General features: G+C 36.0%; 1 protein-coding gene across 6 annotated transcripts in view; it reads right to left on the bottom strand.

The window, feature by feature from the left end:
• Positions 1–25,043, bottom strand: part of EPRS1 (glutamyl-prolyl-tRNA synthetase 1) — a 41,312-nt gene that overhangs the window by 4,003 nt on the left and 12,266 nt on the right. Inside the window, exons 7-32 of one of the 6 annotated variants that reach the window (XM_030034971.1) lie at positions 24,307–24,433; positions 23,560–23,752; positions 23,011–23,182; positions 21,780–22,013; positions 20,209–20,293; positions 19,814–19,873; positions 19,504–19,524; positions 17,309–17,419; positions 15,523–15,659; positions 14,585–14,792; positions 14,037–14,149; positions 13,304–13,421; positions 12,820–13,191; positions 11,716–11,946; positions 10,765–11,013; positions 9,734–9,964; positions 9,143–9,408; positions 7,893–7,944; positions 6,817–7,026; positions 6,603–6,675; positions 5,748–5,827; positions 5,331–5,432; positions 3,923–4,078; positions 3,606–3,803; positions 3,071–3,244; positions 660–820 (exon numbers count right to left, since the gene is read on the bottom strand). In XM_030034971.1, coding sequence (XP_029890831.1) covers positions 660–820; positions 3,071–3,244; positions 3,606–3,803; positions 3,923–4,078; positions 5,331–5,432; positions 5,748–5,827; positions 6,603–6,675; positions 6,817–7,026; positions 7,893–7,944; positions 9,143–9,408; positions 9,734–9,964; positions 10,765–11,013; positions 11,716–11,946; positions 12,820–13,191; positions 13,304–13,421; positions 14,037–14,149; positions 14,585–14,792; positions 15,523–15,659; positions 17,309–17,419; positions 19,504–19,524; positions 19,814–19,873; positions 20,209–20,293; positions 21,780–22,013; positions 23,011–23,182; positions 23,560–23,752; positions 24,307–24,433 — 4,134 coding nt within the window. The remainder of the gene's footprint in view (positions 1–659; positions 821–3,070; positions 3,245–3,605; positions 3,804–3,922; positions 4,079–5,330; positions 5,433–5,747; positions 5,828–6,602; positions 6,676–6,816; positions 7,027–7,892; positions 7,945–9,142; positions 9,409–9,733; positions 9,965–10,764; positions 11,014–11,715; positions 11,947–12,819; positions 13,192–13,303; positions 13,422–14,036; positions 14,150–14,584; positions 14,793–15,522; positions 15,660–17,308; positions 17,420–19,503; positions 19,525–19,813; positions 19,874–20,208; positions 20,294–21,779; positions 22,014–23,010; positions 23,183–23,559; positions 23,753–24,306; positions 24,434–25,043) is intronic. The other 5 variants (XM_030034973.2, XM_030034972.2, XM_030034975.1 and 2 more) reach the window with 5 other exon arrangements.

The raw sequence follows: 25,043 nt of genomic DNA, 5'->3' as shown, positions 1-25,043 counted from the left end.
TCTAAATAGCAAAATGCTTTTTAATTATGTAAAAATATTCAGCTTGTAAGCAACTTTGATCACCACAGAAGAAAGTAGGAAACTCATCTGCCGTGGTGCTGGATCAGCACCCTGTTCTTTCTCAGTGTACTTACGAACAACAATTTGCAATGACAGACATGCAAGGGATTTTGGCATATGCAATAAGTGCAAATAACAATTCCAAAAGCATTTGACTGCTTATAAGAAAACAGTCCTATGAAAGTCAATAGGATATAGGGTCTTAAAATACACTTCTGAACATAGAACTTCAGCTACTGAAATTTCTTGGACAACTTTCTATCTTTCAAAATTCCCTACCAAAAGCATCTTTCAGGAATGAATCCTGTGCATTATTATCCCATGAACTATTTATGGTGTGTTTGTTTATTAATACTTCACATGAATTCACAGAAGTATTTCTTAAAATAAGTTCACAACCTTTAAAATTCTGTTTCATGAGCACAATAGGAAACTTCTATCACTGTATGTGAACAAGTTTCAGAGGCAGAAATGTCACAAACAGAAAGACAGGCCTAACCTGTCTTTCGCCACAGATGGACCAATAATGTGAGAAATTCTTCTGACAAGTAAAGGGCATCTGTGATTAACACAACCATTTACTGTACCTCTCAATTTACCTGTTGTAAAGGTTAGCATGGATCTCCTCCAAAATCTGCTTCAGTCGCTCTTCTGCTTCATGTTCAGAAAAGGTCAGCTTCTGTCCTGTGTCTCTTCTAACAGCTACAAACTGTTGGCTCTTCATGTCTCGTGGTCCCACTTCAACCCTGACTGGAACACCCTTCGTTAAAAAAAGTTAGAAGTCGTGATAAGTAAGTCATTCTCAGAAGAGTTAGTTTTCTCTCTCTCACTCTTTTTTTTTTTTTTCCCTGAAGCCCAGTCTTAATATGGAATCCCTTTACACGTTTAAGTTTCTTTGAAAAAAAATCAGCATATATTCCACTGCTTTTATGCATTTCTGTCTTTCCCATCCACATTCTCTTCATTTGTGCATTATACCTTGCTCCAACCTTGATTCACTAGCTTGGAGACTGCATCTGTGCCAACATGCAAGTAATACTAAGACAGTCAAAGCACAACTGAAACTACACTAAGACAGTTATCCCAGACAGTGCAAATCAGATATTTAAAGTCTGAATGATTCAATAGTCATTTTAATGTTCTAGTTCATCCAATAACACCTTTTAATTGTTTTTACAGAACACCTTGAACTGTATGAACAGCAAATAGCAAAAGTTCGGTTAAATATAGCCCTAATATCAACATTATTTGCATAGAATATTTGACTACAAACAGATAGTTCCTTTATTTATGTAAAGCTTTTATGCTTCATAAATTTTGGTGAGAAGAACCATGTAATTTCTCATCTCCCATATACCATCAGACAAAGTTTCCATTTTACTAGTCAGTTAAGAGTCTGCTGAGTCTAATTTATTTTCTCTACATCCTGCTAACATGTGTCCCAAGTCGTACACATTCTTTCACAGGAAATGAAGAGAGTAAGTGCGAATGTATTTTGGTGAGTGGTTTTGTTGTTCTTGTTTTTTTTTTCCTCAAGGGAAATCTAATCAGTAAGCCAAAAAGCTAAAACCTAAAAACATTCTAAAGCGTTCAACAAATGAACAGGACAATCAGTGACGTTTACACAAGCTTTCCACGCATTTTGTGCTCTGGAATCTCTTGAAGTTCACAGCTTCCAAATGACTCCATATATTCCCCCCCCCCCCCTTATTTATGCTAAAAAGATGAATAATTTAGTAAAATCTGTCTGAAGGGTGAAATATCTACTCCTACTGCAAAGCTACATAAAAAGCTATTCAAAACTGTTATTAACAAGCAATTTAAACTGAACATTCTAGTTTATGACACACAAAAAAGCTGTCTCCATAATTAAAACTCAGCAGAAAGTATCTAGTATTTCTAATTGTAATACTACTTTCTAGTGAAAGAAGGATGCCCAATGGTCATGTACGAAGACTTCTTAAGAAAAAGCAATGGAACTAATACCAAACGTTATAAAACAAGTATCAATGATTTGGTTCTTTTTGGACATAATATCAGAAATCTGCTAAGCTGAAAAGTACATAAGGCAAAATACTTTCCAGTTCATTCTTGTATTTCTTACTCCACGACCCTTGTATTTTTTTTACCCTATGAAATTCCTTATCAGTACTCAGTAAAATGAGTGCACTTTGCCTGCAATCAGCCTGAAGATGCAGTTTATGTATTAAGCCGGACACATTAGCAGAATTTATAAAAAACATCGTTTGCCCTATGCTGTGCCTCCTTGATAAACCTAATTTTATTTAAAAAGTCTCCCAACATGGATTCATGGTATTAGAGCTTCATTTAAAAAAAATAAAAGGTTATACAGAAGGAAGAGAACTTGGACACAATGGGAACTTTCAACAACTCAGGGAGCTTCTATCATCTTACACTGAAAATTAACATATTGAAACTAATTTCAAATTCGGAACAAAAATATGATCCCATAACATCACTCAATACATTATTAAATTTCTAATTACCCTTGTTTCATTCTGCTCATTATTTTTGTTTTACAAAAGCCTCTTATATTTGATGAAGCAGAACTGTTCCTCTCAACCACTATGTGAGGGGAACATGTTCATTTTGAAACAAAAAAAATTGTTCCTTTCTTTGTTTACGCTGTACAGGTTTATCTTCTGTTCCACTGTGTGCAAAGAAGGCACTGTTGTGACCCTGGAGACGCTTAAGCATTAGTACAAATTTTTAAACATGCAAGTAATCTGTACTATTAATTTCATTTTCTAGGTATATAAAGTGGAGACCTAGAAGTTCAAAAATCACTAATGACAGGCAAATCCTAGCAAACAGAGCAAGTCTCAGAAAACATCTTTTCTTCATTTATTAATGAAAGTGATCACTGATTAGCAGGCAGCAATTCTTCATTTAAAGAAAATATTTGCCTTCAAATACAAGGCACACACAACATGCCTCATACATACCCCCCACAGATAAGCTTCAAAACACCTCCTGGAAAGAAATGTACCTTAAGTTCCCAGTGGTTGAACTTCCAACCAGGTGAATAGTTGTCTCTTAAATCAGCCCGTACACGGATATTAACACTAAGCAGCCTATTACGATATTCATTACATTTCTTCAATAAAGCCTCTTTGTCGTCTTCAGAAAGGGAATTTGTGATACCACAGGGAATAATTACAACCTGCAATATAACATGACATGTACTTCACATTATAAAAAAATTAGGTCCTAGTTATTATAAATACTTAAAAACAATATTGTGGCCCTATGTCCCAGCAATTTCTTTCAAGTTCGCAGAAGTAAAGGATATGTTTTCCTTTTCATCTAAATGATACAGTCAAAATTATTTTAAATGGATGGACTATTAAAGGGAGCTTGTCTGTCACAAGTACCCTAATGATTTGTAATAACTTTATACAGCACATTCTGTAATTAGACAGCTCCTATCCTATGTTAACTCTTCCAGGTGCCCGATATGAAATGCTCATGAATTCCAAGACAGGAAAGGAAACAAAATGGTAGTTTAAGGCATTTTTACATACCTGAACACAGGCTACTCGAGGTGGGAGCACCAATCCCATGTTATCTCCATGAATCATTGTCATTACACCAATAGTTCGAGTTGTAATGCCCCATGAATTCTGATAAGCAAACTGTTTTTCTCCTGGTTTCTTGGGATCTTCAAATACAATTTCAAACATCTTTGAGAAATTCTGCCCTAAATGATGTGACGTTGCTCCCTGAAATAGTTGCACACAGAAAATTTCGCTCAATGGAAAGTTAAGTCTATCAAGCATCAGTTTAAAGCTTTCATCTTACTGTATTTACTGAAAAAAATATTCTTCTAATAGAGAAATACCTGGATAGCTCTTCCACTGGCAGATATAAATGCCTCTACAGTGGTTGTATAATCACCCCCAGCGAATTTCTCCTTCTCTGTCTTCCTCCCTTTCACAACAGGTATTGCTAGGAGATCTTCATACACTTGAGCATAGAGATCAAGTATCTGTATCACCTATGACGAACATACTGTTTTAAGAATTACGTAGTATTTTGCCATTTGCTAAATCATGAAATATTTTTATATGCCAGAGTCTAAAATCTTAAAAATTTAACACTTTCTCAAGACTGTTTTTAAAAAATAAGATTTCTTCCATTGCTTTAAATTTTGGCTGTTATTTTCTATGGATCAAATAGCAGCAACTATAAACTATGACAGAAAACAAGAAGTCACTGCAGAAATGCCAGTCCAATGGTTATATTGACTTCTAGTTTCCACCTAGAAGTCTGAACATCTGCTAAGTAAACAAACATATGCCATGATACTCAATGAAACATCTGTCTTGGGCAAAGGAAGTGTTAAAATTTCTAGCAGTTAACATGTGAACGCATTATTTAGATTTTTAAGGAAAACAGATTTTTAAGGAAAGCATTCTTTATATAATCACACTTTTCAAACTCTCCATATTGTTTGAAGAGACTAAAGCCTCAGACATGGGTTACATCTGAGAAAAAAAATGGGTTCTAGTACACTTGATAATTTTTATGAGGGATCCCAAAGAAAAGGAGACAGATTTCTACGCGGTCCTAGTGTGGCAGGTACACCTGCCCTGACATGAAACTCTTCGACCGAAGGAAAAAAAACAAAACCAAAAACAAACCCCAAACTAGAAGTCGCGGTTTGGGGGTTGAGCCACCCAGCCCACGTGACTGTGGTCATGTACACATTTTGGCCAGTGACAACCATCACATACACGCTTCGGTCAAAAGGCAAGACCCCCAGCCAATGAAACACTTCAGCTGAAAGAAACTTCTTGACCGTTGACCATATATGACCACAGATCAGATTCGACTAGGGTATGAACAGAGCCTCGCCAGGGGGTAAATTGAGCCAGTCCTCCTCGGAGCAGCAGGTCTGCAGTCAGGGACTCTCCCCTTGGGTTGGGATGCCGCCTAAGGAAACTCCTCAAGGTTGAGAGCCCTAATCTTTTAGGTGAGTGATATGTGCATTTTTGGTCATCATCTCTAAAGCTTAAGAATTCTTAAGTCAGTTGTGCAGTATTAATTTCCCCTTACATCACTGAACCTGTGGTTTACTAATGTTGTCAGAGTTCTAAATGATTTTGGTTAAAGAATAAATTTCATTGAGTTTAACACCTGTTTAATTTGATTGTGTGAGACTCTGCGACACCTAGTAAAAAGATTTGTGTTACTACGGAGTAAGGTAACTTTCTGAAAGCAAAAGCACCAGCGCATTTGCTTGTTACCTCCTCTGCTGCTTCTTCATATGTTGCAAATGCTGTGTGACCCTCTTGCCAAAGGAACTCACGAGTGCGAAGGAAAGGCTGGGGATGTTTGAACTCCCAACGCTGGAGGGGGGGAAATGAAAAAATTGAACACCAAGATTAACACTAAAGTGTCAAATTATTGTTAAAAATCATGTTTATAAATATTAGAAAATTCTGAATAAAGATAAGAACTCAACTATTCACAGAGTTCTACTTAAACTGACAAAGCATGTTTTATTAAAAACAGTAAGAAAAACAAATCACATAAACCACATTCACACTTTTGCCATGAAATGTGTGCTGTGATCAGTATCATCATGCCATGTCCACATAGAATAGCTGTCTTACACTGCACTTATGATACAACAGTTACTCAGAAATTGCGTACAGACGTACCACAACATTGCACCACTGATTAAGCTTGATAGGAAGATCCCTGTGTGACTGCACCCACTTTGCATAGGCAGGATACATGACTGTAAAAAGAAAGCAGCTTTGGGTCTCTGCACAATACAGCCAGTTTATGCCAAACCTTTCTTTTTGCTACATATAAGCTTAACATTCTCTGCTGTGAGAACTATGCTTTTATGTTTAATTCTCTTTAAAACACTTCTTTTGTCTTAACACATATTTTCACTGAAAGGTATACTTTCGCTTCATCCTATGTCTCTGCAAAATAGCTTGCTTGCTGCTGGTCAAAGCACAATCCAAAGCTTAATATGTAATGACATTATGTTTGTATGTAAATACAGCTAGGTTCACAAATAGAAATTTCACTGGCCTCGAGATTTCAAGATACTATACAATACCTGATTCAGTTAAAAACTCAGCCAGCCTTAGGTCTTAAAAATGTTTGTTTAAATTACTCAGATGAAATTTTAGTAAAAGCCAGTTTCACAGCTATAGCCAAAGTACATACAAAACTGAAGTGAATTATGAGGTGAAGATATTTTCTTATAAACAATATAAAACAACCAACCAAACGTGTTTTTCAGTCAAAGCAAGTCAGTCTTCAGGACATTCATGGAAAAATTCCTACAGTGTACATTTCCTAGAAAAGTCCATTTGAGGGAACATATAGTGCTGTGACACTTGCTATAAGCAGCAGTGAATTTAAGAAATTTTCATAAGGAGTTATAGAAAACATTCTAAAAAATGGGTTTCCACTTTTCAAAAGGGACTCTTGTCTATCAGCTACACTATACCTGTAACTGTTTTCTTTACAGCCAAATTGCATGAAAAGAAGTCTACCTGTTTCACTTGTGGGACGTACAGCAATCGGTTCAGCCAAATCTGTTTTCCCAGATCTTGTGACCCAAGCAACCTAAAGGAAGGGGAAAAAAAAAAAGGAAAAAAAAAACTTTTAAAATCACAAGTTTGAAAAAACCCTTACTTTCATACTCGGCTGCAGACTAAGTTGTTGCGTTTTCTTGTACTCAGATTAAAACAAAGTTTTGAAGCGTACCTCAGGAGCAAAGTCAGCAATATGAGTCTTCTCTTTCTCTAGGGCAGCCTGGGACACAAACATGGGGAAGTAACAGTTTTCCACTCCAAGTTTTTTGATCTCTGCATCGAAGAAGTTCTTGATAGCTTCCCAAATGGCATAAGCCCAAGGACGAAGAACATAACAGCCACTCACATCATAGTATTCAATCATCTCTGATTTTGTGATCACCTTTCAAAAGATTATTTAGATACTGAAGTTTCAATTTCATACACAAACAACATTCAGTAATTCAAGTGTGTGGCATGCAATTCAAGAAAAGTCTCCTATTTAAAAGTCTTTGTGTTCAAAAAGTTAGCAAAGATATGCTTTGTGATTGCTTTTGTTACCTATAATTAGAGAAAGTTAAGCAGGAACATTAAGTTTAATAATAGATCTGAATAATGTAAACACTTAACTAAAATTGAATTTCATGAATCCAAGGAGACAGTAGGTAGCTTCCAAGAACCAAGAAACTGCACTTTTGTAAGAAATGTCTCTAGCTCATGTCAGAAAACATTTTTATTCCTTAGGGTATAGGCAAAAAGTTATACTAGTGAGAGGAAATGTACACCACTGATATCTATTTACAAGATTTCATAAGTAGGCTAATCTAAACTCATCATCTTGACTCTGGTTGTTTTGAACCTCATGAGCCAGCAAACTCATTCAGTATCAAAAAATACTAACTTTGGTTACACATCATCTTGAGGTGAAATAAAACTTCCAAGCCTGTGAAATTCTTATCACTTCACTGAAGTTTTGCACTCTTAATGAAAGAGGAATTCATACATGAATTAAGAAAATCATATATATATACACACACACATATATATATATAATGGGGGGAGGGGTGAAATTTATGCAGCTCTTCAATCCAGGCACTTCTATTAAAGACCATGATAGCAATGTAAGAAATAGAAAAGACCAAGTACTTTGCTTTGTATTTAAAAAAAACAACAAACAAACAGAAATACAAGATAAGATATAAATCCAAATCAGATCTTGATTTATAACAGAATGAAATAATTCTTTAATTCAAACTAATGTGCACTTACCTGAGAGAACCAGTCTGCAAGATTTTCTTCTTTTTTAGCTTCTAGACCCAGCCTACAGTATCAGAAAAGAACCAGATTTGTGCTGTACAGCATTTAGCATGCAACAGAATTTTTTAATTTTACTTCATAAAGTTAACTTTTCCCAAATTTTTTTCTGACAGTTCAGTACATATTGGCTAGCAGGAATTGCTAGTATTTCCTTACCTTAGCTATCAAGAGTGTTTCATAAAAACAGCTGTTTCTTTTCTAGTGTTTGAACCCTTCTAATTCTCACCATGGTTGCATCAAAGAACCTTATAATGATGCATCAAAAAATGCAAGCACCTCCAGTAAGAACCTAAGATTAACCAGACCTGTGTGTAAGCTGTTTTACTCTTTATTTTAAAAATTTCTTACCTAGCTTGGCTACAGTTTCAGGAAACATATGCAACTTGAATTCACCATTCATGTGAATGTCAGTCATACTGTTCAAGACAGAAAACTGACCCTACCATCAAAATAAAGATTACGAGTAAAACTAAAAGATTCTAAAGAAGGCTAAACTCACCAGACTCAAATGATGCTAGACAAAAGTAAAGTTTTTATATCTCTACAAGCAGAGAAGTTTTAAGGGTGAAAAATCCATTTTTCTGGCATAATTTCTATATGAAATAACCACATCTCTGTCTTTAACATGTGATTTATGTATCTGAAACAGGAAATAAATAGTGCTGCATAATACATGCTGTGGGAAGACTTGTAAACTTTCAGGGTGGGAGCAGGAGAGGGGATGCACAGCAATCATCACTGGAGAGTTCCACCATCCACAGCAGCAGTGCCTTGCTCTGGGTTGGCCTGCATACTTCTCATGGTACTCGCAGTAAATATTTTGGAAACTCTGGTACAATGAAATAAGCATAAGGGGTTTTCTTCTCCAGGGTTCATACTGAGCAAGATACAGCAGCACATTTGCAGAAGCAAATAACGAAGCATAGCAAGTTCTTAATAACAGTGACAGTAACAGAGTATGCATGCTGCTTTATGCTTTCTACAGGCTAGGCAGAATTTTCCTCAGTAGGATGCTGAGGTACAGCTGACACTAAATAAACTTTTGTAACTTGCTTTTGCTTGATCCTAAATATGAAAATGAACACAGTTATTTTGCAAATGTCCATACTTTCAAGTGAAATGAGAAACCTGTAAAACTCTAAAGCTGAATAGAGGTAAACAGTTGAGGTTTCTAGCAAATAGATTAAAGATCGCATCTTTACCTGGTTTGTTTTTTAGGGCCTTGACCCTCTCCTGATCCATTTGAGGAGAGCTCATTACCACTCTGTCCTTGCAAAGATTCTTTTTTTGGGCCATCATTTTGCTTCTGTTGCTTACTCTGCTTTTCAGACTTATTCTCCTTCTCTTTCTTCTTCTTGTCTTTGTCATCAGTGCCACTAGCAGAAACTGGTTTATAGTCAACTCCTGCAACAGACTTATACTGGGCCTTCAATTGAAGAAGTTCCTTAACAGCTGCATCTATCTTCTCCTTGAAGAACAACAAAAAAGATAAATTCATACAGAAATCACAGGAATAAAATGGCCTTATCAAAAAAATAAAATGGATCTCTGTATGAGATTGTGGACATCCACACAGTGTTGGGGGGAAAATCTGCAAAAGCCAATACTTAAATGCGTTAACATTTTAAGGACCATATCTCACAGGAATAATTTTAAAAGTACATTTCAGATCTCAGAATTCAAATGCTGCCTACTCTAAACATACATTTCTAATTCCCATAATCACACTGAATTTAAAATAGAATTTTAGATTTAAATACATATTGCATTTTTATATTACAGTATGCTTTTACCTTTTCTGCTTTTTCTGATTTCAATTTCCTAACTTCATCTCCTTGAAGAGCTACTTTGCTAAACAGGGCTTTAGCTTCGGGTGTGTCTGGACCACTGGGTACTGTGTTTGATGCCTGAGGCAAAGCACCTTGGGATACTGCTGGATTTCCTGGCTTGTAGTCCTCCCCAGTCTTTTCCTTGTAGTCAGCTTTTAGAGAAAGAAGGAGTTTTACTGCTTCATCTATTTCATCCTATATGGAGGACAAATAGCAAGATGTATTGGTGAGAATTAAAGAGACAACTGACAAGAAGCACTGATCTTCAGGCTAAGAAAATAAAATTTCCATCTAGCAATAAACAGTGCTTCATAATTACAAGACGACTCAAGTAATAGCTCTTCCCCAAGCAACAGGAATACGTTTGAGAGCTGTCACATTGTACCAGAATGTTCCCCTAGCCCACCTGGTCAGCTATAACCCATTAATAATTGCAGCAGAATCTACACTGAAAAATACAATAAACTGTTTTAGAAAAGTGCTTTTTAAAAAAAAAAACAAAAACACAAACCAAAACAAAAAAAACAACCCAACACCAAAACCAATTCTGCAAGATAGAAATATAGGCAGAAAAAACCCAGCAGCTAATGAAAACATATAGGTTTGTCTCATGTTCTTTTCCACAACTATCACTGAATTTGTAAAGTTTTGAAAAGTCTTGCTATTGTTGCAGCACACTAGATACTTTTACCTTCACTTGTCCCAAATACAGCAAGAAAAAGTAAAATACATTTAAAACTTCTGCAGGGTTGACATCTGCCATATTGTGCTTATTTATCTAGATGTGAGAGGCTGAATTTCTAATTTACATCTCAGAGTCAAGACAGTATCCAGCATCAGAGTAGCCTTGTGTGGCATTATCAGACCAAACAAGTTTGATGGCTAAGCTATGACCCGGACATAAGGGAATTTGATCATTACTTGGTAAAAGGTTTCCCCCCAGTGGCAAAATGTGGTAAGAATTACAATTGCTTACTCAATATTTACTATTATACCTTGGGAGCTTTCTCTGCTTTGAGTCTGCGTACCACTTCCCCTTGTTCAGCTACATTATCATAAAGTGCTTTGCCGTCCACTAAGCTACAGGGTGCCAAGTTACTGCAGCATACAGAAGATGGAAGTGTAGTAGAAGGTATACAAGGAGGAGCTGAAGGTGGATTTCCAGGCTTGTACTCTTGACCTGTCTTTTGTTTATATTCTGCTTTTAGATTTAAAAGAATTTTCACAGCCTCATCTATTTGCTCCTGAAGCAAGAAAGGAAAAACAGCAGTTGCAGATAAAGACAGAAATAACAGAGATGCAACACAATAGCTAAGATAAGATAACCTTTACTAGAATGGCACTAACATAGGTGGTGTAATAAAACTTCTAGAGCTAACTTGTTAGTATAAGTTGTCATTACTGAGTTCTGTCATAAACGTTTTAGCCAGAATACCTACAAGTTGCACATCAAAGGTACTGATGTACCGAATCATGTAGCATATGTAAGGGCTGACTTCTGTGCCATGAAAGCTTCCCATTTAGGTGGCTTAGTTCCCTCCAGTTACAGCAGTCCCTGACTTTGTACACTGGACAATGGCAGCAAATACTCTGACTCTGAATAAAGAATGGTTCCCCAGCCATTATCAAATTACTAACAAATTTATTATTGCCATTCTAGCTTTCAAGTTACAGCCCTTTTTTCAAGTTGCTGTCTATATTCTGCTTCACTTATCTTGTATCACTAAAAAAAGAACTTGTTCATTTATTTTCCAGGTTCTCCATGCACTGTTACAGAACTCATGAAGTCAGCCATATCATCAGCTTAAGAGAATTTGGAAAAGCATTTCATGGGATTTGAAAGTACTTGCTTATATTTTGTTCCTCAAGATTCACAAAACCTGTATTTAGGTTTTAGTCTAAACTGAAAATATTGTTCCACTCAGAAGTATTCACTGCTAATACACCTTCGAAGCTTTCTCCGATTTAAGCTTGCGGACCACTTCGCCTTGTTCAGCTACTTTGTTGTATAGAGATTTGCTGTCTACTGGACATGGGGATGGAATAGTAGAAACAGGAGAAGACTGAGGAGGGACAAAGACCACAGGTGGGCTTCCGAGTTTGTACTCCTGGCCTGTCTGTTGTTTATATTCTGCCTTTAGGGATAAAAGGACTTCCACAGCAGCACCTATCTCATCCTGAAAGAGAAAGGAAGGGGTAGAAAGAGGAAGAAACAAAGATATAGAGACATAAGACTCTGAAGTGCACCTTAAATGCTTTCATGAAAAGACCTGCAGTTTATGTGCACCTATTCCATTTTCTTAGCTATTTAGTAGAGTTGTTCAGAGTTTTCTCTCCTAGATTTCTACTTTAACAAAGTAACACCTGTTAAGGGATATACAACCCTAAGTAAAATTGTGACAATTAGTTTAGATCTTCCCATTTATTTTGATTTTATGGTGCCACCAAGACACTACTATGAACAGTATTTAACCACCAGGCAAAGTGTATTATTTCCCATCTTTTCTTGCTCTGCATTATAAAGAATGGAAAGAACACAGCTACTAGTAGCTATGTTTTCTATGCTCAGTTCCAGACAGGAAGATGTCTCAAAAATATCTGTTGTATTTGGACCTTTACTTTCTTTTTTTCCTTTCTGGTTTTAGGGTTTTGTTTTGTTTCTGAGGTCTAAATAGCAACAAGTCAATCCTATGAAGTCACATAATTCAACCATATTCAGTTAAATAAATAAATAAATACTGCAGGACATTTTAACCCCAAGGACTAGATTTGGATACTTAATTGACTCATGCTGTAGGGTGAATCCTGTCCATGTTTCAGAACAGCAGTCTAAGAAATATAGGAATTTACTTGCATCTTTATGAATATTAACACAAACTTTGTCATACATATCTAGCTATTGGAAAACACAAGTCATGACAGAACAGAGCCCAGTCCAAATGATGATCACTATGAAAACACGGATCCATAAGCACCCATTTACCTCCAAAGACAGAGGACAATGGGCTATGCAAACCCAAACAAACAAAAAAATTAGTTTAATTAGCCACCTTAGGTGCTTTCTCAGCTTTCAGTTTTCGGACCACTTCTCCTTGCTCTGCTACTTTATCATACAGAGCTTTACTGTCCAGGGTACCAGAGGTCTCAAGCTTTGAAGACTGTTCAGTTACAGATACTGGAGGATTTCCAGGCTTATACTCCTGGCCTGTCTTCTCTTTGTATTCTGCTTTCAAGGCCAGCAACTGTTTCACAGCCTTATCAATATCTTCCTTTGCTGCCTTCTTAGCTTTCAAGTCACGAACTATATCACCCTGTGCAGACACCCTGTTGTAAATGACCAGGTGACCTTCAGATGCAGTACAGGTTGGAGTAGAGGTATCACCAACAAGTAGAGCAGATTTTCCTTTTACAGCTGAACTAGCCTTAAAAAAAAAAAAAAAAAAAAAAAAAGACAAGTATTGGGCATGATAATCTTGTACAGAAATAGATGCACAGTAATACCTTTTATGGCACTTTTCTAAAACACAGGTTTACCTCTCTCTTTGCAGTTTCAGCTTTGGTCTTCTCTTTTGACCCAGATGTTGGCATTTCCTTAGTATGCCCATCAGGGATGTAAATCAAAATGCATGGGGCATCTTTACAGCTGTAAGGACTATAAAAGGTTTTATAGAAAACAAAGGAAATAAAAGATACATATGAAACATTTATTGAAACAAATGTTCTACTCTTTCTACAAGATGCTCTTGCATAACTGCAAGTTTATCTTTGTACACAACTGTAGTTACCCAACTTTACATAACTGGGGATCTGCATTGATTCCTGTTACACACAAATTTTCTTTATGTTTTACTATTATGCTGCAATGCAGTGTAATTTACATGTTTGGTAGCTTGCTAAAGAACTGTTACAATTAAATAGTATGTGCACACTCTAATTGGGCAAACGCCTGTTTTATTCCATAACATTGTTCCTTAATTTATATACTTAGAATCACAAGGAAACCATGATCTCTTTACTAATACTAAGTCCAAGTTAGCTGGGGTGCACCAAAAATGCCATGTACTTGGCTTAGACAGTGTGAAGAGGTAGGAATATACAAGCTAAAAGCCATACCAGTCCACAGAAATATTCCACAGAAAGGTCATGGTAAAGGGGAAAATATTTGTAGGCAACATTACTCTTGCCAATGCCTCTGTGTAAACATTAGAACCTAGCAAGCTAAAGCAAATTCTGTGAAGTCTGCTTAGGCCATTTTTAGGTAGCTTACCTCACTGGCTCATAGGGCTGATCACAAATAAAGAATCCTCTCCTCTGAAGTTGTATGATGTCCCCTTTTTTTAACTCTCTAAGGCAAGGATCACCTAACATCAGTTCTTCTTGCTGTAAGTATTAAAAGAAATCAGTCCAAATCTAACAGAGCACAAGAAACAGTAAGAAATATAGTAGAGCTGTAGGAGGACAGTGGTGATTTTCTGATTTTGGAAGTGTTGAAATGTTAGTTAATTCCAGGGGCAGCAGAACAAGTACTAGCAAGAAGATGCCATATCGTAAGAATGCATCAAGACAAAAATTCAAAGTGTTGGTCCCAGATGTGTAAAAGCCAGGTAATGTCTGAGAAAAAACATGAATCAAATTTTAATTCTGAAATTATGAGATGTTAAATGGAAACATGGAAACTAGGCACACCAGCACATGATTTGCTTGTTTGACAAATGAGATCTTTAAATTAAAATAAGAGTAACTAGAAATAGCGACAGCAAAAAAAACCCCCAAACATAAGCTTTGTGGAATAAAGGGGACAAAAAGATAGTTTACCTTGCTATTTCGGTTGATATATTGCTTGAAATCTTCATCTTTACCTAGAACTGGCTTAGTGATCAGATGCTCATAATTAACACAGACAGTTGGGATGAGTGGTGCACGTGGAGTTTCTGCTAACCAAGTGATCTTAGTTGTTTTTTTGAAGTCCTTATTCTCTAAGTTCAACTTGGCATCGACAGACACAATTTTTCCACTTGAATTTCTACAGGAAAACAGAAATGGTAAGAGTAAAGCCTAAATGATTAGTTCTATTTGATGCTACAGACCATCAATAGACTCACTGAAAAACAAGTATTCGGAGTTCATTTTTGAAGCATGGGAGACGTAGGAAATGAAAGAGTATATTCACTCCTGTTGAAGTTCTCCTTTAATTCTGATTTCTTAAATATCAGGAGACAGTAAAGAACATGGGAAAAAAATCTCTATGTATTTCTGTTCTCTATCCCAGCTCACCCCATTCTGCCACTGTCTCAACACAACCATTTCAAAGATACTATGATGACATTAATGGTCTCCTTCCCCACCTCAACAGTTCTACAACTGAAACTGTGATAGGTTTAGGTCTTTAGTATGCAAAAGCAGTATTTGTCACAGGGTGAAAGTTGTTAAAATTCCAGATGTTTTTTTTTTTTTTTTCCGAAAAAGCTGTTTCACAGTGGAAATATTACTGTAGAAACATGAAAAACACTGGATGAGAGGGACATGAAATATCATGACTGCCTGGTGATTTCAGACCTGAATCTACAGTAAAATATGCTCTATGCTAAAATGCAGTTGTGCCTATTTCAAAGTAGATATCTATATATAGAATCATAGAATGGACATATATGGACAACTATTAATATTTTACTGTTACAAGCTACCTATTAAAAGAAAAATCAACAAAAAGCTGAAAAGCAAAAATTAATTTCATCTACCAGTAAACGGGTTACCTGTTTAATTTGGTGATGATAATATTGCCCCAATTTATGAAAGTAACCACCTCTCCCGCTGTCAGGGTCTCTGCATCTGCGCCCTCAATCAGGACTCTGGAGCCATACCACACAGGTTTCAACCCAACATCGGCATTCTGTGAATAATGATTTTAATTTCAAAGGAGAGATTGTTATTATATAAGCTGACTAACATTAATGCAGTGCCAAAACACTGCTTTATTTACAGTAGAAGATAGATGAGGATAGAAGGCAGACAATAACAGTAACGCAAAGCTGTAATATTCTTCCATAACTCTGTCAGGTTTCTCCTTCACAAGTGTTGCATGCATTCGTATGACAGTACACTCAAAAAATCCTATCTTCTATCAAATACTAGCTCCAACACAACTGATAGCATATCCCGTTTCCTTTAGGTCCATACTTCTTTAAGATCTCACAGCTAAAAACTAAGTAAGTTTTTCTCAAGTTTCTGTTTTGCTATGCAAATTCCCTTAAAAAGTAACTTCATAACTCTCATTTTTGCTTTTTTTATATAGTTAATATGAAACAAATATGAAGCTTCTCTCAGCTGCATAGATTTTTAAAGAATTGGAAATATGTCCCTTATAACACTAAAAATACTCAGCTTTAAAGCACCTCAACAATGGAGATAAACTTTTTTTTTTTTAAAGGCAGACAGCTGAGAGTTCAGACTTTTTCAACCAATCAGGAGTTTGAAATTTGTTTCTTCTGATCCGTACTTATTTCATTATATACTGGAGGCAGCATTTTTAATATCAATGTTTTAATATGCTGACTAGCATCTGACCACACTTCAAACTTTTTGACTCTTAAAGAGTCATGATTCTCACTTGCATCTGCTCAAAACCTGTTTCCTTGTTTATCTGCCATGGGGAAGAGGGCAAACTAGATGTCCACCTCTCTGTTACAAGAAATGGCTACAGGAACACTCAGAGCAACAAAATAAAAACAAGTAAATTAAGCAGAACCTCAACAATAGTCACTTGTTTCTCAGGATAAGTGTGACATATAGGGGATGCTTTCAGTGAATTTTAAGTACAACTTGAGATGCCACGCTCAAAGGAAAGCATCTTTCCCAACTGTAGTGCCAAAAGAGAATTGTATCAGTAACATACTCCCCTTCTTAAGGGATATTATTCTGTTTACTGGATACTAAGATTATCAAATTAGCAAGTTCTTAACTTTTGATAATAACTATTTGCTATCTAAACTTAAAAGTCATATTAAAAAATCCAGAAACTGGTAGAATTAACAGGTCAATACATCACTTCTCTACATCTACATAAGTCTAATTTTATAGAAGATTTTAAAAAAATCTCCTGCATTCCTCACTCTTATGGATAAGCAGTACCTACTGTATTATACCCATAAAGCTTGAATAAAATTTTATATTTAAACTTCTCTGTGAAAGCTAGTATGAAACAATAATAAAAACAATCTGAGCATCACTCCATACTTGTAATATTTTGCCTTTTCTCAAAACTCCCAAAAAGGCCTTTCAATGCACTGTCTATATGCACTCTACATTATTTACAAAAGCAGTTTCCTACATCCTCTTAACAGAGCAAACGTTCTGTTCTGAACTACGTTCAGTAGTTGCCCAGTTTTTGATAATTCTGTGACAAAAAAGTACACCTTGGTTTTATCTCATGCTGCCTGAGCAAGTTAAAAGCAGGACTCTCCTTGCTGACTGCTCCAAGCCAAGGTACTTCCAACCTTACTGATCTGCAATACAAGAATATTAAGACAGTAAAGCAAGAACCTTTGGATGTTTAGCCACTTCTTTCATCTCCTCTTGAGCTTCAGGAATATTTACTGGGACCACTGCATCTTTCAGTAAAGCAGTGTACCGAGGTGCTACTGGGTCTATAACCTACAGAAAACAAATGAGGTGGATCATGAATACATGACATTGACAGAGAAATAAGATGTTGTATAAAACAACAACCACCAAAAAGGAATATTAACTGGTATTCTTTATGTTACTGCATTTTTCTGTGTTTGCTTTAATGTTGCTTTAATCCAAAGCTATAGAAGAGAAAAGTGAGAAAACAGTGGTAATACTTCACAATTTTCCATCTTTACTGAAATACTTTGTGTAAAAACTATGGATTTGGTACTACTGACACCAGAAGTAACCAAAATTATGAGCTAATGCCTCATAGAGAAGATAGCAAAATGTACTTTGATACAGTTTTACTATGCACATAGGCTATTACATCTGGACCACCTTCTTTCTAGGTAGCTGAATTTAGAGCGATAATTTATCAGTGCAGTTCGTTCTTTTTCCAGCAGCACAAGACCTGATCCCATACTCATTTTCCAGGTCAGTACTCCAGCAGAATCAGGGACAGACCTGGCTATAGAAGAAGCATCAATTAAGTCTGCAATTTTAATACAGACGCATTAGATACTATAATAAGGCAACACCATAACATTGACTTCACCAGGATTTCTACAACATGAGTGGCAAGAAAAAGATACCACTAAAATATCTTCTGTATTTTTATTGTCCATTTTCAAACTCAACTGATGTAGTTTTTCACAGCATTTTTCATACCTGAAATACTGGTTTGTCAAACTGTTCAGAGGCACTTAAAAACATAATTCAAGTGAAAGAGTTGTCTAGGTCCAAAAGGAATATCAGAGATCTACCAGTTTAACTGGAAACTAACACAAAGGAAAACACTTGCTTTATATTAATATAAAGTGACTTTTTTTCTCCTTATTTTATTCCTGCTCAAGTGAAAAACTACACGGCAATTTTAGTAAGAAATATTTAGCATCTAATTACTTGACATTAGCAAATAAGGTGATATTATGATATACTTTTAAGAAGTGACACATTTGTAAGTTCATAGTCACTTAAGTCAGACTCCTAAATGTTGGACACACACTTTAAAAAAGGACTTGTGTCTGTATCTCAAAATACAGGTGTATTATGTGATTTAATATCATAATTTTGATAACTAAATGACTGAATTTTACAACGTTATTACAAGGCTTTTTATTTTACTCATTAAAACTCACAATCGTTCCTCAGATGACAGGTGTTAAAAAGTCAGTAGCATAATTACAGGATAACCTATAAAATAAGAGCTCTCACACTGATGAAGTCTTTGAGCTCAGAACTACCTGCATGCAGCCAATTTTTTTTTGCTCATATTTCAGATTGCAAACTATCTGCACAGATACATGTAAATAAAATTGGCTAATAAATATGGTACTGTCCAAGGAGTTGAGTCAGAGGTCTATGAAACTCAGTTTAAAAGCCAATTCAAAAAATGAGCCCTGATAGCCCATTGTGGATTCTCCCCCCAAATCCAATTCCTAGTCATAAACATATTTATGCAGCAACAGAAAGAACCAATTCATAAACCTTTGTGTATGTAGCAGACCAAATGCAAAATACGTGAAGAAATACAATACACATGCCAGACAAGCAAAAACTACTTCAATGAACAGATCTGGGTACTATCTAAGCAAAACCAAGCAGGAATCCCAATGCAAAATAACAGGTGTTTCCACAATCACACAAAATATGCAATCAGCATTATAACAATTCGCCTTATTATAGTGTCCAAGCATCCGCTGCCAAAAAGCGACTAAACATGTCAAGATGCAATATTCCTTAATTGACATTCAGTCAGAAACATCAGCAGTGCTGGCTTTATCTACTTAGGCAGTATACGCAGCGCGTTAGTCCTTTTGCCACAGAAAGGAAAAGCGGCCAACATGAACCAAATTGAATGAGATTTGTGTTTATGTTAACAAATAAGCCAAACCAGAAATGGGCAGCCTTTTAAAACTAGGAATAATGCATTTTCAGTGGGTTTGTAGAGCTCCTGTTATATAAGCAAATGTGACTGTGCTATGAAGCTGCAAAATGATAGCTTATGCTATGTATGCTTACAGCACTGTAAGCTATATGCTAAGGTAAAAAGCATTAAGTAATACCTTCTTACAGATAGCTCGCAGCTTGAAAGCAGAAAAATGAAATGCAGTTTTCATATCAGATTTACAGAAATATCATTATCTTTCCCCATACTAAGTAAGGCAAGTAAGTACTGGTATAGGAGAATCAATAGGATTAGTGCTAGTTCAGGTTAGAAAGGGGCGGACATTCCATTTTCCTGAAAGTGTGCCAAATGATGCAACATATTGCAACTGCTACTTGTTGTGATAAGCACTCCAATGAACGCTGGATTCTCTACATATCCCAGAAAGAGGGTATCAGGAGTGGCATCAAATTCAAATAAGCACATACCTTTTTGTTAAAGGACCAAATTTTATCCCACTCCATATTCACAACAGATCGAGAGGAGCCCTGGAAAAAAACCACCAAATTAATATAAATATTCTAGCTATTAGACTCATTTCAAACAAAGTCCTTTGAAGACTACAAACCCTCTAAGGTTTGCATTCATCAAAACAGTTTAGAAAGGCATCTTGAGCTTACAAAATAAACACTTTTTGAAGTAAGAAACCTGCTACCCCATTTTGCCAGGACTTGCTCACAGGTCTTAATATTGTTGAAGCAGTACCCATGAAAGCAGCAAACCTTCAAAAGAAGAAACCTCCCAGTGACAAGTACTTTAACTGAAACTTCACAAAAACTTGTCCTTTCTAAGTAGATTCAAAGAATCAGAAGAGAACACCCACCTGAGCAGCAATAAACTGTTTTAGCCCTTCAACTGTCATGCCTCTTCTTAGGACACCACGCACAGTGGGAAATCTTGGGTCATCCCTAATAAAAAAAGACATTTCATCAGTGTCACATGCTAAGTTCTACCTATTAGTTACACTGATCAAAAAATTTACTAGTACTGCCACACATGAAAGGCACAGCTTCAGTGTACTTTGCTTGCGTGAATTAAGAGCTAGATGAGAAGACCTAACTGAAAAGACTGAGCTCTTATCTATACAAAATGTATGGTGCAAGTTTTCTTCTGCTTCACCCAGGGAGGGAAGCCATCTCTTGGTGAAGTGGCTCTTTTCCTATAACTATTCAATCTTAAGTCTCTCAAAAACCGGCAAAAGTTATATCCCTAACACGTTACTTCCTTTTCAATGGCACCTGAATAATGGAACCTGAAACAAGAGCGCTTGATTCTTTCTTGCTCAAGAGAAACCAGAAAGAGATGAGTGACAATGACAGTGTTATCTCTCAATGATGTGATGGAATTCTATGATTTTATTCTCTTATGCAAGAAATAAAAAGGTCTAATCTGAAATGTAAAATATGTGTTGGTGGGAACACGAATCAAACCTTGCTGAGGACCTAATAGGGAGGCTTAGGGAGGGAGAGGTCATCATAAGACCAGCTACACCTCTAGGAAAAAAAAAAAAAAAGTGTGTGTGTGTGTATATATATATATGTACATATATAATTTTGGCTCTAGCAAAGTGGGTCCATGCATAAGCTAGGAATCTAGGCTTCCAACACAATCAAAAAATAAAACCAACAAAAACAAGCATACTTGGGACACCTAAGCAAGACAACCAGGCAGCCTAGGAACTTGGGTAAAATGATGCTCCCATAGGCTGAGCACAGAATCACCTAAAACCACCCAGGAAAAACACTACAAGTAGTTGTCTGACTTAGCATTATCCATGGATTTCTTCAGTCTCCTGTACTACAAGGAAAAGACTTTAGATGGTGTGCTCCCACAGCTAGCCCATTGTGGGAATGAACAAAAGAGCCTCTCTAGACTCCAAACTACTTGCAGAAGTGTAAACCCACAGCTCACCCTTTCTAGGAAAATACCTAGGCTACTAGGCCACTGAGCACTATCTGTAGAAATCCAGTGAACATGAAAAAAAGAACAGAACAGGATGGGGGGGAGCAGGCAGGAGGCAAGTAGGAGGGATTTGACTAGATGGATAGGACCAGAAGTTCTTCAATTCAGGCCCTCTTCTGGCATTGCTCAGGAATGTATCCGATGACTCAGAGTTGAAAATGTGTAAGCAGCACCCGTAGCAAGAGCTGAGTCCAAAAATAAGCTACCTCATGTTTATTACAGGATATGAATATGTATGTACACAGTTACTGTAGAGTAGTAAACATACACATTGTACATGCAGAAGCCACTGTAATTAATCTATGTTCTTAAATATTGTTTAAATATTCATTCATGTTGCTTTGATGTCTAAGTACTGTCTAAAACAAAGAATGTGTGCATCAGTCATGAGTATCTTCAGGAACAATGCTGAACTACAACCACGTAACATACCATCCATCCACAAGCCCTTCGTTGACAAACCATGTAAGCTTTCTCTTAGAGAGCACAGTGTTGTTGAGGTTTAGCCGGCTATACTCCCATATATATGGTTTCCTTATGCCCAGTGCCTCAATGATCCAGTAGAATTGTTCATCTCTGTCATGGTATTCAGTTGTTCTCAATGCATGTGTGACACCTTCAATACTGTCAACAATGGGGCAGGCAAAGTCATATGTGGGATAAACCCTGAGAATAAAAACATTCAATTAGCAGGGCAGAACAACAAAACACCTTCCTCACATGTAAACATTTGAACTAAGCATAATTTATATTTATATAATATAAATACTTATAATCTATGATTCTGAAAACTTTCAGATCAAAACTAAAATAGCACACAGACAACAAATTGTCCATAAAAAAATCCAGAGGACAATACATTTTTAAAAAAAGAAAGCCTTCAAGAAATTAATTGATCATAGCCTTAATATTCAAGACTAAAAAAAAAAAAGAAATCCTACACTGCTACTGTTGTTTTCAAACACATAAAATGCTGACTTACAGGAGGTTTTTTCCCCTTAAATATCAAAAAGAATCATTAGATGACTGCATAACAAGCAAAGCTGCCATGTTTAAAAACAAACCCCTACCCACAGACATAGCTTTACTATTATACACACATTAAATCAATGTTTCCAAAAAAGGGAGTTGTATAGCTGCAAACAGAGGTTTCAAATAAGCACTGAACCATAGCCTTGAACAATTGGGTAGGCTTACTTCAATGCACAATGTAGTAATTCTTCATTCTGCACAAAGACAGCAGCTGCTGTGAAAATGGAAGCAGCCACTCAGGTAAATAGATCAAGGATGTTTTGCAGCAATATAAAATTGTAGCAATGTGAAATTGCCATGGTTCTGTTTAAGCTCCAAGAGCTAAAGCAAACAGCTTTGTTGTCTGAGATACAGCCATTAAGTCTTAATCCATGTTTTGACACGAAGGTCTTCACTGACATACAATGTATTTATGGATCAAAACTGAAATAATATTCACTGCTGACCATGACGGCCAACTCAAAAGTTTTAAAAGTCATTTGCAGAAGTTTCAGAAAGTCAAGAGACTCATTACATATTCCGACTGAAAAATGCTAGCAGGTTCCAAGTATTAAAAGAAGTTTACTATGGAATGGTAAATGCCCTGAAAAGAGCAAAAATCACAGGCCACGCAAGGAGGAAGTGGACATACTTGTAGGTACTTCCAGTACGTGGGTGAGGCTGGTTTTTACAACGATAAAGAGTTGGATCCCTCATACATCCATTGTTACTACTCATATCTATTTTTGCTCGTAGACAACAAGTTTGTCCATATTCTGTTCCCTTTTTCATTTCTTCCCACATTTGTAGATTCTTATTAACACCTAAGAACAATAAAAATAAATCATTTTCTAAGGTATTATGAAGTTGATACAGAAGCATGTTTTATTACTGCAGTAACAAAAAGCAATGTCACCCCCCCTCTTTAGACACTGGAATTCATTTTCACACATTTTACATTTTGAATTTTTTAAAAGTGGTAATGAATGGTGATGAATTCATCCATACACAAGCTTACTGCACCTGACTAAATGTACACTTATTCCAGCCTTGCAGAACAAAGCACTAAACACTTCCAAGTTCCTATAAGGACCTTAGAGATATGCGATTAGTCATCTCATTCATCTTTGTTAATAAAAATCAAGTTTTGATGCCAAATTAAAAAGATAAGAAAGCAAGATGGAAGCTTAAAATATCTTACAGTTATTTCTGTGTTTAGATTCCATTCTTTGCTCACGCTCTGCTTTCATTTGTTCTGCAGGAGTATCATCCACATATGCCTTCCCTTCTTGAATAAGCTTCTCAGCATATTTCATTATTGTTTCAAAGTGATCTGAGGTATATGTAAATTGATCTGGTTTGATGTGCAGCATTGCAACATCTTCAAGAATAACCTGCAAAGTGTGAAATTGTATACTGTAATATTCAGGAAAGCTAGTTTTCTTAAACCTCTACCCTCTTCATGCCAGATGTGGTGTTTTTAATGCTCCATTGTCCAGGAAGGATAAGCCATAAGAATAATATGACATGCGTGAAAGAAAAGAGAGGCAGGCACTTACCATTCATTCACAGCCTATAATTAAATGACATCAGACTTAAACAACTTCAAGAAAGAGGTGGGACAAGAAAAGGAGATGAAAGCTGAAACAAATTACTTGTTATGGACTAAGAAGTATTTATACAATGAAAACAACAGTGTATTGCAAGAGTTGCATATCTATATACTGTAAAATAAACATTGGAGAAAGGGAAGAAGTAAGCTACCAGTATAAGGACTTTAAGCTTTTCAACATAAAGATGATGGAATTCCTTCCAAGCATAAGACTTAAGTGTAATACCGATACCATAAAAATCTAGTACAAAAGAAGTGTGCAAGAACAGATCTGCATGTCATTTACCTCTGTATTAGCTATACAAGTGAATGGATTTCCCTGCTCTCTTATCATACCTTTTCAAAGTCTTCTTTCTCTTTTTCTGGATTTGTGTCATCAAATCTCATAATAAGTTTTCCTTTAAAGTTAACTTGGTAGTGCTGATTTAGCAGAGCAGCTTTGGCATGACCGATATGCAGATACCTAAAAAGGAAATAAAAAATAAATATATACACCAGTACTACTTCAGCTAGACTTCTTCTTTTTTTTTTGTGAGGGAAGGAAAAAGAATGGAAAGTAATACCTAAGTCTAACAAAAAAAACCAACCCAGGATATTTGTTGAAATACTATACATTTATGAAAGTAGATTATGTTTCTTCTACCATAAATTTAGTAGTTAACTGTTAAAAATACCTAAATCTGTAAATTAGAGTGTCATTATGGATATAAAGATAGGACTGCAATTATCTCCTGTTTTACAGACTAACTTGAACCAACTGTTGATGATACTCAGTAGTAGCTGCTAGATGATCTGAATCTACCACATTCAGAAGAGTGGAATTTTCTGAAATGGTGGTTGCTGTGTTTTTAACATAAGCTAAAAAGCTACTGTCAATTTAAACTAAGTATAAAAAATCCATATCCACAAAAAGAAAATCACTTCCAAAAAAAATTAAAAATATATGTCCCTAAAGAACAGTATTTTAAGTAAAACACCAGAATTAAGACACTAAAAGCTACTAAAGTAACGTGAGAACAATATATGTTATACAAATACATGCACATAATACAAAACTTATGATAGTTGAGCAA

Source organism: Aquila chrysaetos, chromosome 13, assembly GCF_900496995.4.
Source record: "Aquila chrysaetos chrysaetos chromosome 13, bAquChr1.4, whole genome shotgun sequence".
Taxonomy (NCBI): Eukaryota; Metazoa; Chordata; class Aves; order Accipitriformes; family Accipitridae; genus Aquila; species Aquila chrysaetos.
The sequence above is the reverse complement of the archived record's forward strand: the minus strand, read 5'-3'. Positions and strand labels throughout refer to the sequence as shown.